Here is a 15,673-nt window from a genome sequence, read left to right on the forward strand (position 1 = left end):
TCTAACTCCTAACTGAATTATTCTCAGAACATCACTGCATGCACCCAACATTGGCGGTTGCCATTAGAAAAAATTGTATGAGGACTTCATGGCAGATGTAATGCTTACCATAAGCAGATGCTAAAAAAGTTCTCTCAAAAAAGTTCTCAAAAAAGCTCCCATTACTCTGCAATCATTGATCACCTCTCTGTGGCATTTTCTAAAAATCGTAGCATTTGCTTTTTAAACTCCATTAATTCTCAAAACAGCCTTTTACGTATGGGCAAGAAAGTCAGTTTAGACTCAGAAGAGTACTTTCACTTTTAACCTTACTATTCTAGAAGTGGGAATGGTGAACTTGAATCAGACAGATCTGGAGTAAAATTTGCCCATCCATCCATCCATCCATCCATCCATCCACCCACCCACTAATCCAGCAAATGCTTAGTAACCCTTTACATAAGGGACCTAGGCAGGGTATTCCTATATATGTCAATGTGAACAAAATGGCTTCAATCCTTGTATTCATGGAACTTACCATCTAAGAGAAGAGAAAGTAAATAAAATAGTCCCAGAGTGTGGTAACCATTATGCGGGAAACAAACAGGAGGCCGTTTAGAGGGTAACAGGATGAGAGTGTACAGATAGTGTAGATCAAGTAGGTAGGGAAGCCATCTGTGAGAAAGGTGTTTAGGAAGAGGCTCCAAGGGTGAGCAGAAGTTAGCCATGCAAGAGCGGAGCCAGGTGCAGAGATCAGCATGTGCAAAGTCTTTGAGGTAGGAGAGGGCATAGTGTATCTAAGGAACTGAAAGATCTATGGGAGTTTGAATTCTAGCTAGGACTTCAGTAGTTGTGGAAGACAGAATTGCCACTCAATCCTTTGAGCCTTCATTTCCTCATATTGAAATGTCAGATAATGGTGCACACCTCACAGGGTTGTTGGGAGAATTTAATGGGTATTAAAGGAAATAACATGTAGTCTACTTGAATCGCTTGGCATCTTCACAAAGGTCTCTGAGACCCCAGTTGGTCCTTGGCACCCAATGTGATTGACCTGTCCAGCCTCCTGATCATTGTATGTAGACTTGGGGACCAACCATCACGTGGACCAGAACATCCTCCATCCCTAGTTTTTCACACTCAGCGAGAGGAGAGAATGGGCACAGATTTCATTTGTTCATCTTAAAAACTTTGGACATCAAAAGAGAAGTAGGGGAGGGAAAGAAGAGGAGGGACAGAAAGTGAAAAGAAAGGATTTTATTTTCTAAAATGTGCTTCATTATTTATGGAATAACTATTAAAGACCAGATAGGATTTCTTAACTACATTTGGAGAGGGTTGAGGTTTGGACATACGTGTTCAGAAAACAATAAAGAGAGCTGAAATAGTGGTCATTGTATGTAGCAGACACAGTACTTAGTAAGTTTTATACTTTATCTCCTTTAATCTTCACACGAATCCTGTAAGATGGGTCTTATTAGCCTTGTTTTAAAGATGAAGTGAATGAAGCTCAGATAGAAAGGTGGACCTCGCTCAGTTCCTGTCTTGTGGGACTTAATATGGAATTGGACAAGTCTTTGGTAACAACGAGAGTCTATAAAGTTAGCATGCTGTGTGTAGAGTGGATATATTTTTTAGAATGCTTTATTGTGGCAGTACCACATTATCATTAATTTTTTACTTTATTTAATTTGTTTTGAAAGGAAGAGCAGATACCTGTGTGAACAAGGGAGGTGCAGAGGGAGAGGGAGAGAGGGAGAAAGACAGTCTTGAGCAGGCTCCACGTCTAGCGTGGAGCCTGATGTGGGGCTTGATCTAATGACCATGAGATCATGTTCTGAGATGAAATCAAGGGTTGACTGCTTAACTGGGCCACTGGGTGCCCCTATCATTAATTTTTAATAATGATAATTATTATCATTAATAATGACAGTAATGCTATTATCATGAATTTATCTCAACTCAACGAGCATTTGCTGAATTCTTAACTAATGTCCCAGACGCTTTAGTGGGTGGAGATTTGTAACACACAGCTTTGTCTTGGGGATGGAGAATAACTGATAGTTCATTGTAGTTAGGATGTGCAGTGGAGCAGGACTGGTTAGTGGCGTCTGAGTGATGGTCACAGTAAAGAGTTTTGGATCTTGTCCTATGGAAGAGTAGCATTAGAAAGACTGCTCCCTAGCTATTTTTAGACAGAGCTTTATAAAAATCAGTTCATCTGTGGGGCCATGGTAATAACCTTCCTCATAGATTATGTGCTTTCTTTTTAGGAACAGTGGACAGTGCCATGGACCTGATCTTGATCAATTCCCTACCTCTCGTGTCTGATGCGGAAACATCCCTCACCTGCATCGCCACTGGATGGCGCCCCCATGAGCCCATCACCATAGGAAGGGACTTTGAAGCCTTAATGAACCAGCACCAGGATCCACTGGAAGTTACTCAAGATGTGACCAGAGAATGGGCTAAAAAAGTCGTTTGGAAGAGAGAAAAGGCTAGTGAAATCAATGGTGCGTATTTCTGTGAAGGGCGAGTTCGAGGAGAAGCAATAAGGATACGGACCATGAAGATGCGCCAGCAAGGTAACATGCCCCTTAGTCGTGGGCAGGTGAGGTGTGCTGAGGCTCACACACAACTTTTGTTTTGGCAGTTGCTCACTCAGAGACTGGGCATGAGCTGTGTGAGTGTGGAGCTTGAAGACCTTGTCTGCCTCGTTCCAGGCATTGCTTGTCTTTGATACATGTATAGCACTAGAGATAAAAGAGACTGGCCAGTCCACTTCTTGCACATTCAGCCCCTCCACTAGACACTGTGCCTAGGTCATGAGATGAACTGTATTATATTTCGTACTAAGAGCTTCATGACCCTTATGGAGATCTGAACAGGTTACATGTATGTAATAGAAAATCACAGTTATGGAGACAACTGTCCGTGCCAAAATATTGGCCGTTTTGAGCTTTCTCATTGAGTTTTCATTTGATTTTTTGTTTTGCTTGCCCCTGAGTATTCTTAACAGAAGTGAATGTTTTCAGGGGAAAGTGTGGTAGAGATAAGAAATTTTAAGGGGAAGCATCTATCAATAACTCAGCTTCATTGGTGACTTAATGTATCAGTTTTCTGGTGCCACAGTAATGCTGTGTGTCACATGACCTCAAACCGCAGTGACATACAACAGCAAGCACATATAGCTTATGAGTGTAAGTCAGCGGGGCTGATAGGTGGCTCTGCCATTCTCGACTGGGCTTTCCCACACATGGATGTTGGCTGCCTGAGGCTTATTATGCTGGCCTTGGCTGAGCCAGCCTGGCTCTTTTCCATGTGTCTGTTATCCTTTTGCAGGCTAACCTAGGTATATTCTCACAGAGATGGCACAAGAGCCAGAGAAGAAAGGGAAACACACAAGGCTTCTTGAAACCCAGTCTCAGTAGTATATACTCTCACTTCCGTCTCATTTTTTATTGCCCAAAGAAAGTCAAACAGCTGAACCTAAAGTCAGAATGGATGGGCATCACACAACCAAATGTCAAAGATTATGGTGACAGGGAGGGATGAAGAACTGAGGCCCTTTTTGCAGGCGGTATACTGTTCTTGGAAAGAGACCATGATTTCATTTTGAAAGTTGAATAACCACACTTAGCTCACAGAACACCAGAGCTTTGAAGGGAGATGTTGAGGGCCTTTTGCAAAGGGCGCAGGGGGCCTGGGGGCCAGGGGGGAAGGGGGGTCGTGTATAACTCTTTGCTACCACTCCCCAAGGCAGTGATGTGATAGAGACTTTCTCCCAAGATACAAGTGGCTCTAAGCTAAATCTTTAGGCCAATCCTGATGGCAGTTGGAGGAGACAGTGTTGTGAACATTATTTAATGATTCTATTTTACCCCAGGGCTCCCAGGCCTGGCCAGGCAGGTAGACTTCTGGTATCTTGGTGCTGCCTGCTGGGAAGATGGTACAGAATTCCAGCAGAGATGACCTTTCCTTGTTCTGACTCAAATGATCTGGCCACTTCAGTCATCAGCCCTTTTTACTGGGCTGGTCATACCTTTAGTGAAGGAGTCCTTTCCAAATTGATGTCATCATAACCACAGGGACTGTGGCCTGCGAATGTGTCATTTCATGAGATAATGACTGTGTGAACTCTTCGGGGTTTGATTTGTAATCATAAAACTGATCCAGATAAATAACACACTTCTACACATTTCTCTTATTGGCAGGTGGTGGTTGTTGTTGTTTTGTTTTGTTTTTTGTTTTTGTTTGTTTTTTTTATATAGGAGTCTGCATTGTTTTAGACCAGTGTTTCTCAACACTGAACGTGCTTATAAATTTCCCATAGGTCTTGGTAAAATGCATACTCTGGTTCAGTAGGTCCTTGAGGAGAGTCCTGAGATCATACATGTCTAACAATGCCCCTGGTGATCAGGTGCCTCTGGGCTGCGGACCACACTTCCAGTAGCAAGTGTGGAGAATTAGCCCCTAGCTGGGGTCCACCTGAAAACATTTCTTTGAATTTGCTAACATTGGTAATTAGAAGATTTGAAGGCAGCAAGCTCATTTTCAAGTCAAAAATGGTAAAATTGCGATTCATGACAAATGAAGGAAAAGGTTTTCTTAGCAAAACTGCAATGTTCACCTTTAGATGACACAAGGGTGAGTGGGAAAAGTGCACAGCAGACATTCCCAGGAAGGCAGGTCTCCGCTGAGGGGAGAGAGTTTGAACAAAGGGATGTGAGGTGTGCCAAAGCTATCATGGCTAAAAAGTCAACTCTGTTATTTTTTGCCTGTGTCATTCGGGATTTGACCTGTGTAAAGAGTTATGTCTCTTTGCTGATAATTCCCCATTCTGAATGAAGATAATCTGAGATTTGTCCCCAGTGGCTTCATAGGAATGAAATATGAAGTGCTGCTGTGCTCTTTCCGGGCTGGCTTGGGGCTGAACTTGACAGTGTAGGAAGAAGAACCTGTAGAGAGTATTAAATCAGAACGTTGGGAGTCAAAGACCAATGACTGTTCCAAACTGACAGTCAAGGCCAGCACAGGTAAAGGAGAACTTAAATTCAGTTACATGAGGTAAAAGCAGACTTGATAATGTGGAGATGACGCCTTTTAGGCTCCTTTCCCCTGACTTTTAATTCCATCTCCACCATTTATCAGCTCTGTGGCCTTGGGCAAGTTACTTAGCACCTATTGGTCTCTTTTTTTCATCATTTGTGTAACGAGCACACTAACAATACCTTCAAAACTGTATTCAGTTTTAAATAAGGTATCTACCAAAAGCCAGTTCCCATGAGTGCATTCATATTAAGATTTGATCGACACCACAGATGTGTTGCTAAAGGCTTGGGTGACATGAAACATTGTAGAATAAGTTACATAATAACAATAGCAGTTTGTAAATGTTGGGAATGGAATTTGAAGCCAAGTGATCCGACTGCAGAGCCTGTGTGGATGACCACCGCAAGACCCTCGGTATATCCCTCCCACTTACTGTGAACCGCTCTCCCCGATTCCGAACACTTGTTGGGAACAGAACAGTTCCAATGGAAACCCTGCAAAGCAGCCCAGGGCACAGTGAAGGTAGTTTGGGTGGGTTTGAGCTTGGCTGTGCAACTAAATGGTACCATGAAGGCAAGTTACTTCACTGAAATCATGTTTCCTCCTTTGAAAAATATCACCAGGATAGAGGTTTTTCCCTGTACATTTGAGGATCAAATGAGAAGACCACCAACCTATCTGGCTCATTGTAAACGTTCAATAATTATCATAGTGTCCTGGAATAAGCAATAATTAAGTGAGACTATTTTCTACTCAGTTATGGAAAAAATTGAATACCATTCATTAACATAATCGGTATACAAAATTTATACAAAACAGAAAAATAGGTAGTACTTTCTTTCCTGCATTCATTTTTTTAATGTTTATTTATTTGTTTTTGAGAGAGAGAAAGAGGGTGTGTGCACAAGAGGGGGAGGGGCAGAGAGAAGGAGAGAAAGAGTCCCAAGCTGTGGGTTTGCGTCCCCACGATCTGTGAGATCATGACCTGAGCTGAAATCATGAGTCAGATGCCTAACTGTGACTGAGCCACCCGGGTGCCCCCTTTCCTACGTTGTAATAACAACATCTCAGGGTGGTGCAAGGATTCTGTATCTTTTACCGACCATCCAGTAGCTGAAATACGGTGTGAGGAAAGTGATATCCTTTATGTGAATCAGGAAAACCTCTACAACGGTGTCTTCATGGTACTATTAATTCCCTAGTAACGCATAATGGGATCTCAGAGGTGTCTGCCCAGGGACACAGCAGGATAGGATAAACATGTATCCCTGCTTGCTGCTGACTCGTGCATCTGGGGAGGAAGTGGAAAATCCATTTGAGATGTGCCAAAACATGCTTAATTTGGCTTGCACACTGCACATGGCCAAACTGTTTTTTATCAATGGCATCATGCAAAAAAAAAAAAAAATCAAAAGCAATTTGTTCAAACCTCCCTGGTGATTTCATTTGGGGGTCGGGAGGTATAAATGAAGTTTGAAATATTTTCACATGCAAGCGGCTGTCTCAGAGTTTTCCATCAGGAGGAAACACAGGTTATTTCCTTCCTTATTTTCATTCGAGAAATAACTTTAAGAACATCAGACATTCCAAACACGATTTGTGAAGTTGACAGAGAGGAGCCATTTGTATCTAAATAACACAAATTAATGTGTTAAAAGCCTAAAGAAAATAGGAACATTTGAAATCCGACCCATTTATTTATTCTTTCATTCCATGAGTATTCTTAGGTGTCTCTTTGTGTCACACATGGGAGGTACAGCGATGGTAGTATGTCCTGAGTGTTAACCTGCCTGACATTCCCCCAGCAGCTTTATATACATTACTGTGTAATTAAGTCTTTACCAAACGTGTATCTGGTGCTGATTATTATGACCCTGTATTAATAGATGAGGCCTTTGGCTATTGTAACTTAGATGCATTCACACACCTAGTATCCACTGTTGGACCTAGGAAGGATAACCCAGGCTGATCCCAGAAGCCAGGCCCTAACCAACGCCCTGTGCTGCCTTCCAAAACAGACGTGCCCTTGTTTCCAGGAGGGTTCAGTCTAGCAGGGCAGCTGTGCTGTTGGGGCCTGGAAGGGGAAAGTGCAGGACATTTGGAGAACAGCCTTGGGGCGCTTACCCTGGGTCCCAGGGGATGAGTAAGGCCCCTGGAGAAAGGGACATCTACATGGAGACTGAAGAGGAGTGGGACTTGGTGAGACACAGGGAAAAGGCAGGAGCAGAGGAGGGAGGAAGCTCATAACTTGCCTGGGAGTGGTCACGTGGTCCACTGCAGACTGAACATAGTTCACAATGGCTGCAGTTAAGAGCTAAGGCTGTGGGACTGGAATAAGAGGAGTGTGGAGAGCGGGTGTGGTTCAACAAGTGGGGGCGTCTTGAGATTTTGTCTCAACTTTAACTCTTACTGTCAGGAGGCCTGGAGTAAGGGACTAAGTCACCCTTAACGCCATCTCCCACATGGGTAGACACCGGATACAACATCTTCACAGCACTGTTGCAAAATTGCACAAAATAATAATGGACATGAAACTACCCTTAGTCTAACATGAACGGAGGTACGCAAAATTGAACTCAATTATTTTACATCCCTGAGAAGCCTCTTTGTTTATAACTGTTACTATCATCGATTCTCTTCTCCACCCCTTAAGGAAAAAGTGGATCATGTTCTTAGTTAAGTTCTGTCAGTTAATTAGCCCATCTAAATCATGTTACTCAAGTCATTTTTGAACCCAGGCCCTAGCAATCTCATTTTTAAATGAGGTAATAGGACTTCACAGCCTTTTGAGTGCTAATGTTATATAACCTAGGAGAGGCTTCCAGAGCTGAGTTACCTAGTTCAAACCCTGACTCTCCCATGAAATTGCTGTGTGATTTTAGACAAGTTACTTAGCCTCTCTGTACTTTAATTTCCTCATTTGTAAAATTAGGATAATTGTAGTAATTATCTGATAGAGGTATTATGAAAATTAACTATGTGTGAAGTCCTTAGAAAAAGTAGTGCCTGATAGTAGGCACTATTATTTATTTATTTTAAATCCAAGTTAGTTAACATATAGTGTAATAATGGTTTCAGGAGTAGAATTTAGTGATTCATCTCTTACATATAATACCCGGTGCTCATGCCAACAAGTGCCCTCCTTAATGCCCATCACCCATTTAGCCCATCCCCCTACCCCCCTCCCCTCCAGCAACCCTCGGTTTGTTCTTTTTAGTTGAGTCCCTTATGGTTTGCTTCCCTTTCTCTTTTTATCTTGTTTTTCCTCCCTTTCCCCTATGTTCATCTATTTTGTCTCTTAAGTTCCACATATGAGTGAAATCATATATTTATCTTTCTCTGACTTATTTCCCTTAGCATAATACATTGTAGTTTCATCCACACTGTTGCAAATGGCAAGATTTCATTCTTTTTCATTGCCAAGTAGTATTCCAGTGTGTGTATATAAGGAAATGCAGTGCCTGGTAGTAGGCACTGTTGAAAGGTGCTTACGGTTTTCACGGTACAGTCAAGTCACATGACACTAGTCTGTGTGTACTGTGTGCAAGCTGGGCTCCTCCATCATCAAAGTACAGCATGGAAGGTTGTAGACCCCTTTATTAGTACCCAGCAGACAACAATCGACCTCGAGCCAGGAATGCAGGACGTGGCAGGTTGGACAGCAGTGGAACTCTGCTATGATTGTTTCTACCTAAGGAAACAGGAGCTTAAAAGGCACAAGGTCTGTAATAATAAAAATCCACAGAGTGGGGATGGGGTGGGGAAGAAAAGCCCCATTGGAGTGGAGCCTCGGGGAATCTCTATTCCTTTTCAGAATACAATGCTGAGTGAGAAGTCTGGGGTTAGCTAAACAGTCTTCACACAAAGGGGCAGAAAATATAAACAAACCACTTAGAAAGGAACAACAGCATGAAATGGTCAGAAAATATTCTCACAGGCGCCCAGGGTCATGTCTCAGAGAGCAGGAGCTGCTGCTGTTAGGATTGCTCATGGATGCATCTTGTCAGAGTGAGAGGGCGCCCCGTCAAGTCCCCCTGCCAGTCCCTGCATGGCTGATCCATGTCAGTACCAGTGAGCAAGCTGCCACTCATGTCTATCCTGCACAGCTCAGCACGGCAGTGTTGCTGTTGGTTTATATTTGGGCAGGATACTGGCCTCTTCTAAGTACCCACGGGTTTGGCATCCATTATTTAATATTCCTAACAACCTTTCAAAGTAAATACTTTGGGGGGGTCTGGGTGGGTGGCTCAGTCGGTTAAGTGTCCAACTTCGGCTCAGGTCATGATCTCGTGGTTCACAAGTTCGAGCCCCGTGTGGGGCTCTGTGCTGACAGCTCCAAGCCTGGAGCCTGCTTCGGATTATGTATCTCCATCTCTCTCTGCCCTTCCCCTGCTTGCACCCTGTCTCTGTCTCTCTCAAAAGTGGATAAACATTAAAAAATAAACAAAGTAAATACTTCTACTTCCAAATTACAGACAAGTAAGCAGAGATGTTCACAGGTTAAGTAACTTATTCAAAGGGTCTAGTAACTGGCAGAGGGTGGCCTCAAGCCCAGGACTGTCCTCTTCCAGAGCTCATGGTGCCCTTTGATCTATACCATTCTCCCTCTAAGGTTGCCCCATGTCACCGTGTCATTGCCTGCACCAAAGGCATTTATGTGGGTGTCCTGGCAGGGCATCAGGCCTGGGTCAGCAGGCACAGAGGAGAATGGGCAGCTGAACCAAAAGCTGAGACCTTCTGAGTATAGTTCAAGGCATCTTCTGCCCTCACAGGGTAGCTCTCCAAGCCCATGGTGTGCATAGTACTGAATCAGCCTCTCTCAAGCCACCTGTCTGAAAGCCACAGAAACGGTAGGAAGGAAGGCTGATTCCCCCGGTGGTCCTCAGCAGGCTTGGTCCTGGGCTGAAACTCCATAGCTCTCCAAACCTTAGGGTACAGGGTGTTTTGCTATTGATTGCTAATTTTGGTGCCTCCTGGTCAGAGAATTTGTTCTATAGGATATTGTGTCTTTTTATTTATAGAGATGTGCTTTGTGGCTTAATAAGGGAGGCAATATGCCTGAACGTATGCTCACATAGCTGGGTATGGGGATCCATGAATAGCCAACAGATCTTTAATTGTGTTATTCAGATTTTCTTTTCTTTTTTTTTGTCCTTAGTAATTTTTGGTCTGATTGTTGAATCGGCTTCTGAAGGTTTCTACTCTGCTTGTGGATTTGTCAGTTTCTTTCATTCTGTCAGTTTCTGTTTCATGGATTTTGAAGCACTGTTGTTATAGATGCTTATACAAGTTCAGGATTGCTCTTTCATTTTTTTTAGAAGTTTATTTATTTATTTTGGGAGAGAGAGAGCATCCCAAGCAGGCTCTGTGCTGTCAGCGTGGAGCCCGACGTGGGGCTCGATCCCACAAACCGTGAGATCATGACCTGAGCTGAAATAGGAGTAAGACATTGAACTGACTGAGCTACCCGGGTGCCTCCCATTTTTCAGTCATTATGTAAAGATCATATTTATCCCTAAAATTTTGTTTTGCCTTGAAAGTAAATGATGTTTTCCTGATATAAATAGTGCAATACCAGCTTCTTTCAAATAGTGTAAGTCTGGTGTCTATTTTTCTCACCCTTATTCTCAATTTTATGTGTCATTACATTTAATGTGTAGCTCATGAAAAAAATAGATATTTTAATTCATTCTGAGATTCTCTGGCTTTTGACGTATATTTGGCATAATCTATATTTTCTTTATGCTGTGATTTTTATTTGGACTTATTCCTCTCCTTTTAGGTCTTTTTATTTCCATTCTCTCCTGCCCTCCATGTTTAGGAAAGTTATGGATTCTTTTTATTTATTTATTTTTTATTTTAAAGTGTGAGAGAGAGAGATTGTACAAGCTGGGGAGAGGGGCAGAGGGAGAAAGAGAATCTTTTTTTTTTTTTTTTATGAAATTTATTGACAAATTAGTTTCCATACAACACCCAGTGCTCATCCCAAAAGGTGCCCTCCTCAATACCCATCACCCACCCTCTCCTCCCTCCCACCCCCCATCAACCCTCAGTTTGTTCTCAGTTTTTAAGAGTCTCTTATGCTTTGGCTCTCTCCCACTCTAACCTGTTTTTTTTTTTTTTTTCCTTCCCCTCCCCCATGGGTTCCTGTTAATTTCTCAGGGTCCACATAAGAGTGAAACCATATGGTATCTGTCTTTCTCTGTATGGCTTATTTCACTTAGCATCACACTCTCCAGTTCCATCCACGTTGCTACAAAAGGCCATATTTCATTTTTTCTCATTGCCACGTAATATTCCATTGTGTATATAAACCACAATTTCTTTATCCATTCATCAGTTGATGGACATTTAGGCTCTTTCCATAATTTGGCTATTGTTGAGAGTGCTGCTATGAACATTGGGGTACAAGTGGCCCTATGCATCAGTACTCCTGTATCCCTTGGATAAATTCCTAGCAGTGCTATTGCTGGGTCATAGGGTAGGTCTATTTTTAATTTTCTGAGGAACCTCCACACTGCTTTCCAGAGCGGCTGCACCAATTTGCATTCCCACCAACAGTGCAAGAGGGTTCCCGTTGGGAGAAAGAGAATCTTAAGCAGGTTCCACACTCAGTGTGGAGTCCCACATGGGGCTCAATCCCATGACCCTGGAATCGTGACCTGAGCCAAAATCAAGAGTCAGACACTCAACCAACTGAGCCAGGCAAGTGCCCCAGAAAGTTATATATTCTGATTATCTTCTCCTAGTGGTGATCCTTAAATTTTAAAAATTGGCTTAACTTGTATGTCAGTTATAGCTCAATAAAGCTGAAAATTTTAAAAATTGGCTTACCTTAATAGAGACTAAAATTAATCACACCTCCATTCTTGTAATTGTGGCTCTCTGTAGATTATGGTGTAAATTAAGGGAATTCAGAAACTGTTGTGGCTGGAAGAATGTTAGAACATGTTACTCACACATCTTGTCCAACAAACCAAGAGACTCGGGCACTGTTATGTTCTAAGGCTGACACAAAGACAGATGTTTCCAAAATGGTTTTATAAGCCAAATATGCAGTAGCTTCCCCAGTGTCCTTCCAGTACTGCCCAGTCCCATAACTGTGTTAGTATATGTGTGTGTGTGTGTATGTGTGTGTGTGTGTATTTATATAGTAATGTATATCTAATTATGCATTTATAATTATGTAACAAACATATAATTATATATATATGTATGTGTATGTGTGTGTATACTGGGTCCCATCATTGCCTTAGTGTTCAATATTCCATTATTTACACCATTAGTAATAAGTCCAGCATGATGCTAATTCCATTTGAGAAATGCTTAGGGCATTCTAAAGCAATTAGAATTATCTGGATCCCCACAATGGAAAAGGACCACCACCCAGAAGGGACAAGTCATTTGGCAAATGTTTAACCATTTCTATTCTTCTCCACTCTGAGAAAACTTGGTAGGGATTGGAGAAGGATGGCTGATTCATCGTTTTAGTTTATGGTTAATCTCAGGTCTTAGTTTGATAACACATATTAATCAGCATAACGTCCTTTTCTCCCCCAATAGTTGTATGGGAAAAAATGTGTATGTGTAGGTGGTGTGTACATTCTTACAGTTTTACAGAGAAAATGACTGTTCCTTTCATCATATTCTTCAAAACCTTAGTGAAGTTTGAAACCCATTAGTTGTCATTGTCTTTTAGATCCTACACTTGAGCTGACTCCTGCCAAATGCTCGCCCTCATCTTCTGAATTCGTAGTTCAGTTGCTCCTGGAGAAAGTGTGTCCCCTCATCTCACTTGTTTGTTTTCTCTCTTTTAAAAGCTTCCTTCCTACCAGCTACTTTAACCATGACTGTGGACAGGGGAGATAACGTGAACATATCTTTCAAAAAGGTGTTGATTAGAGAAGAAGATGCAGTGATTTACAAAAATGGTGAGTATGTGTTTTGTTTCCTTCCAGCACCATGATGTGAGACATCAGATAACGCAAAACATGTTGTTGGATCATTACCCTGGTGCAGTCTGGTGGGCAGATGTTTGAAGTAAAGCGCTATGATGCAAGCCCATTGAATTTTATTAAAGAAGCTCTAATAGGCAGTGTGGTTGGTTGCTTCATCAAGCAAAGTACAGATTCATATACATATATGAATGTACATACATTTTGTATATGTGAATGTGTAATACGGAATTGTGAATGTACAATAAAACCCCATCATGATGTGATAAGTGAGGTCCCAAATCCAGCCATGTAAAATGTGAGGTGGTTTGATTGCGAGGTTAAGGAGATGACCAGGCTGAGACTGGGAAGCCAACTGGCAGTGGTTCTGGGAGTCCAACTGTGCTGTACAAATCTGTCCAGGTCCAACTATGGGTTTGGCACCACCTGGTGGCAGTTGCCGGACCCAGGTGAAATATTGATGGGGACTATTCTGAGTCCTATGGATGGATGGGACTTCCAGATTGGTGTAGTGATTCTAGGTATTTATCTCCTGGTTACTTGGTTAGTTGGCAGGGGTACCTTTGCCCGTTCATCTCTCCCTGCAGAAGATAAGCACTTTAGCTTTACCTCTGTCTTCGTATGTTTGGTGGTAGATTGCGTAGACTAAACTGTCTGCTCTCTCACCGTACCTTTCTCACTTTTTGGGAGAGCATTGAATAGCTCAGCCTTTTCATTCTTCTCCTACATCCACTATGCTAGAGCACATTTTCTGTGTCCAGTCAGGGAGAGCTGATGAAGTGGAGAGGCCAGATGGGGAGACAGGAGTGTCAGCGTGTGACCCACTGTTCTCCACCTTTCTCCCTTCACCAGGTTCCTTCATCCACTCAGTGCCCCGGCACGAAGTACCTGATATTTTAGAAGTGCATCTGCCTCATGCTCAGCCCCAGGATGCTGGAGTGTACTCAGCCAGGTACATAGGAGGAAACCTCTTCACCTCGGCCTTCACCAGGCTGATAGTCCGGAGTAAGTGATTGAGAGGCCACAGTCTGTGATGATTTGGTTGTTAGGATTTTTAGTTACAAGTAACAGAAGCTGACTCTGGCTACTTAAGCAAAAACCAGGGATTGGTTGAAAGTATATTAAGGACTCTTAAAAATTGGTGGAACAGCTGACAAGCAAGTTTCCAGAAAAGATAGGCCCCAGGGAGGATCTGGGGCCCAGCATTGGTGGGGGCAGATGGACTTTCTCTCTAGGATGCTACTCTTAGCCTAACTGTGCTTCAGCAATGTTTCTTTTACTTCCAAAGTTTGAATTCCCAGGGTAAAGAATCAGACTGGCCTAACATATGCTAGATGTCTACTGGCCTAGACCAATGAACTATAGTCAAGTGCAGAACCACTTATCACAGTGTGGGCCCTAGGAACTCCCACTTGAATAGCAGCATCATTCCATAGGAAGGGGGAATCACAGTGAGTTGGGCAGTCTCCCTGAAAGGTATCTGCTACGTGGGGAGGAAATGGGTCTTCTAGGTAGGTCTAATATGTAAACATTAAGTCTCCTATAAATCCCACACTTTCCAGATCATGTAACACTCAAATGGGATTTCTGTTTTCATGTTTGAAAAATGTGCATGAAGTAAAACTAGTAAAAGCTCCCCCACCCTCTTACAACTACCAAAGTGGAGAGTAACCATCCACCATTAATTTTTATAAGAGATTGATTTGTAGAGAGAAAAACTTGCCTTGAATTTTCCCGGCTCTGCCAAGCCTTCATGCTCTTAAATACCCAGGCCTAAGTATTTGGGCCACTCTGTCATTCTAATGATAGGAATCTCTAACTCATCAACAGTTTTGCTTTTGCTTTGCATTATATTCATTTATTCATTCGTTTGTTCAACAAATGTGTATTGATCATAACTCTGTGTCCGGCATTGTGTTGGTATGAAAATACAAGGATAATAAGATGAATCCCTGTCCCCTCGGAATGGTAGTAGAAGTATGAAAAGTGTGGTTCATCTGGTTTGGTCAAGTGAAATCTGCTTTTATCCCACTGCTCTCATGGAGAGTCCAAATGGCAAAAGCACAGTTTATCTTCATTTCATTTAGATGTACCAGCAGTACTCAGAGTCTGGGGTATGTAGACACATTTTCTAGCAATATAAGAAACATCAGATGTTGACCTACGGTAAAAGACTTAACTTTCTTTTTCTTATGTTTTTAAAATTTATTTATTCTGAGAGAGAGAGTGAACGTGCAAGTGGGGGAGGGGCAGAGAGAGAGAGAGAGAAAGGGGGGGTGGGGCGGGCAGAATTCCAAGCAGGCTCCGTGGTTGTCAGTGCAGAGCCCAACCTGAGACTTGATCACAAACCTCAAAATCATGACCTGAGCCGAAAACCAGGAGTCGGACGCTTAACCGACTGAGTCACCCAGGTGCCCCTAACATTTTTTTTAAATGTGAAAACAAACACAACTTAATGTAGACTAGAATTTGAAACTCACCTGATTTTTAAAGATAAAGTGAAAGATTTCAAACACATTTTGATCTCTAGCTTATACCTTGAGATTGCTAGGAACACATGTTCATTCCTTTGCTGTTTTTAGGAGTATTTTGGTGGAAGTATTTGAGAAGCATGGCTAATATCTAAAATCGTTCTAAGAAAGTTTGAATTAGGCTACAACCCATCCCATTTAAGAGTATTTTTCCCC

The 15,673-nt window shown here is 42.4% G+C and overlaps 1 protein-coding gene across 3 annotated transcripts in view; it reads left to right on the forward strand.

Annotated features, from left to right (window-relative positions):
* Positions 1–15,673, forward strand: part of TEK (TEK receptor tyrosine kinase) — a 106,642-nt gene that overhangs the window by 42,794 nt on the left and 48,175 nt on the right. For all 3 annotated transcript variants that reach the window (XM_006939192.4, XM_003995529.6, XM_019816057.3), the window contains exons 2-4: positions 2,253–2,564; positions 12,852–12,962; positions 13,839–13,991. In XM_006939192.4, coding sequence (XP_006939254.3) covers positions 2,253–2,564; positions 12,852–12,962; positions 13,839–13,991 — 576 coding nt within the window. The remainder of the gene's footprint in view (positions 1–2,252; positions 2,565–12,851; positions 12,963–13,838; positions 13,992–15,673) is intronic.

This window comes from Felis catus, chromosome D4 (genome assembly GCF_018350175.1).
Source record: "Felis catus isolate Fca126 chromosome D4, F.catus_Fca126_mat1.0, whole genome shotgun sequence".
In the NCBI taxonomy this organism is placed as follows: Eukaryota; Metazoa; Chordata; class Mammalia; order Carnivora; family Felidae; genus Felis; species Felis catus.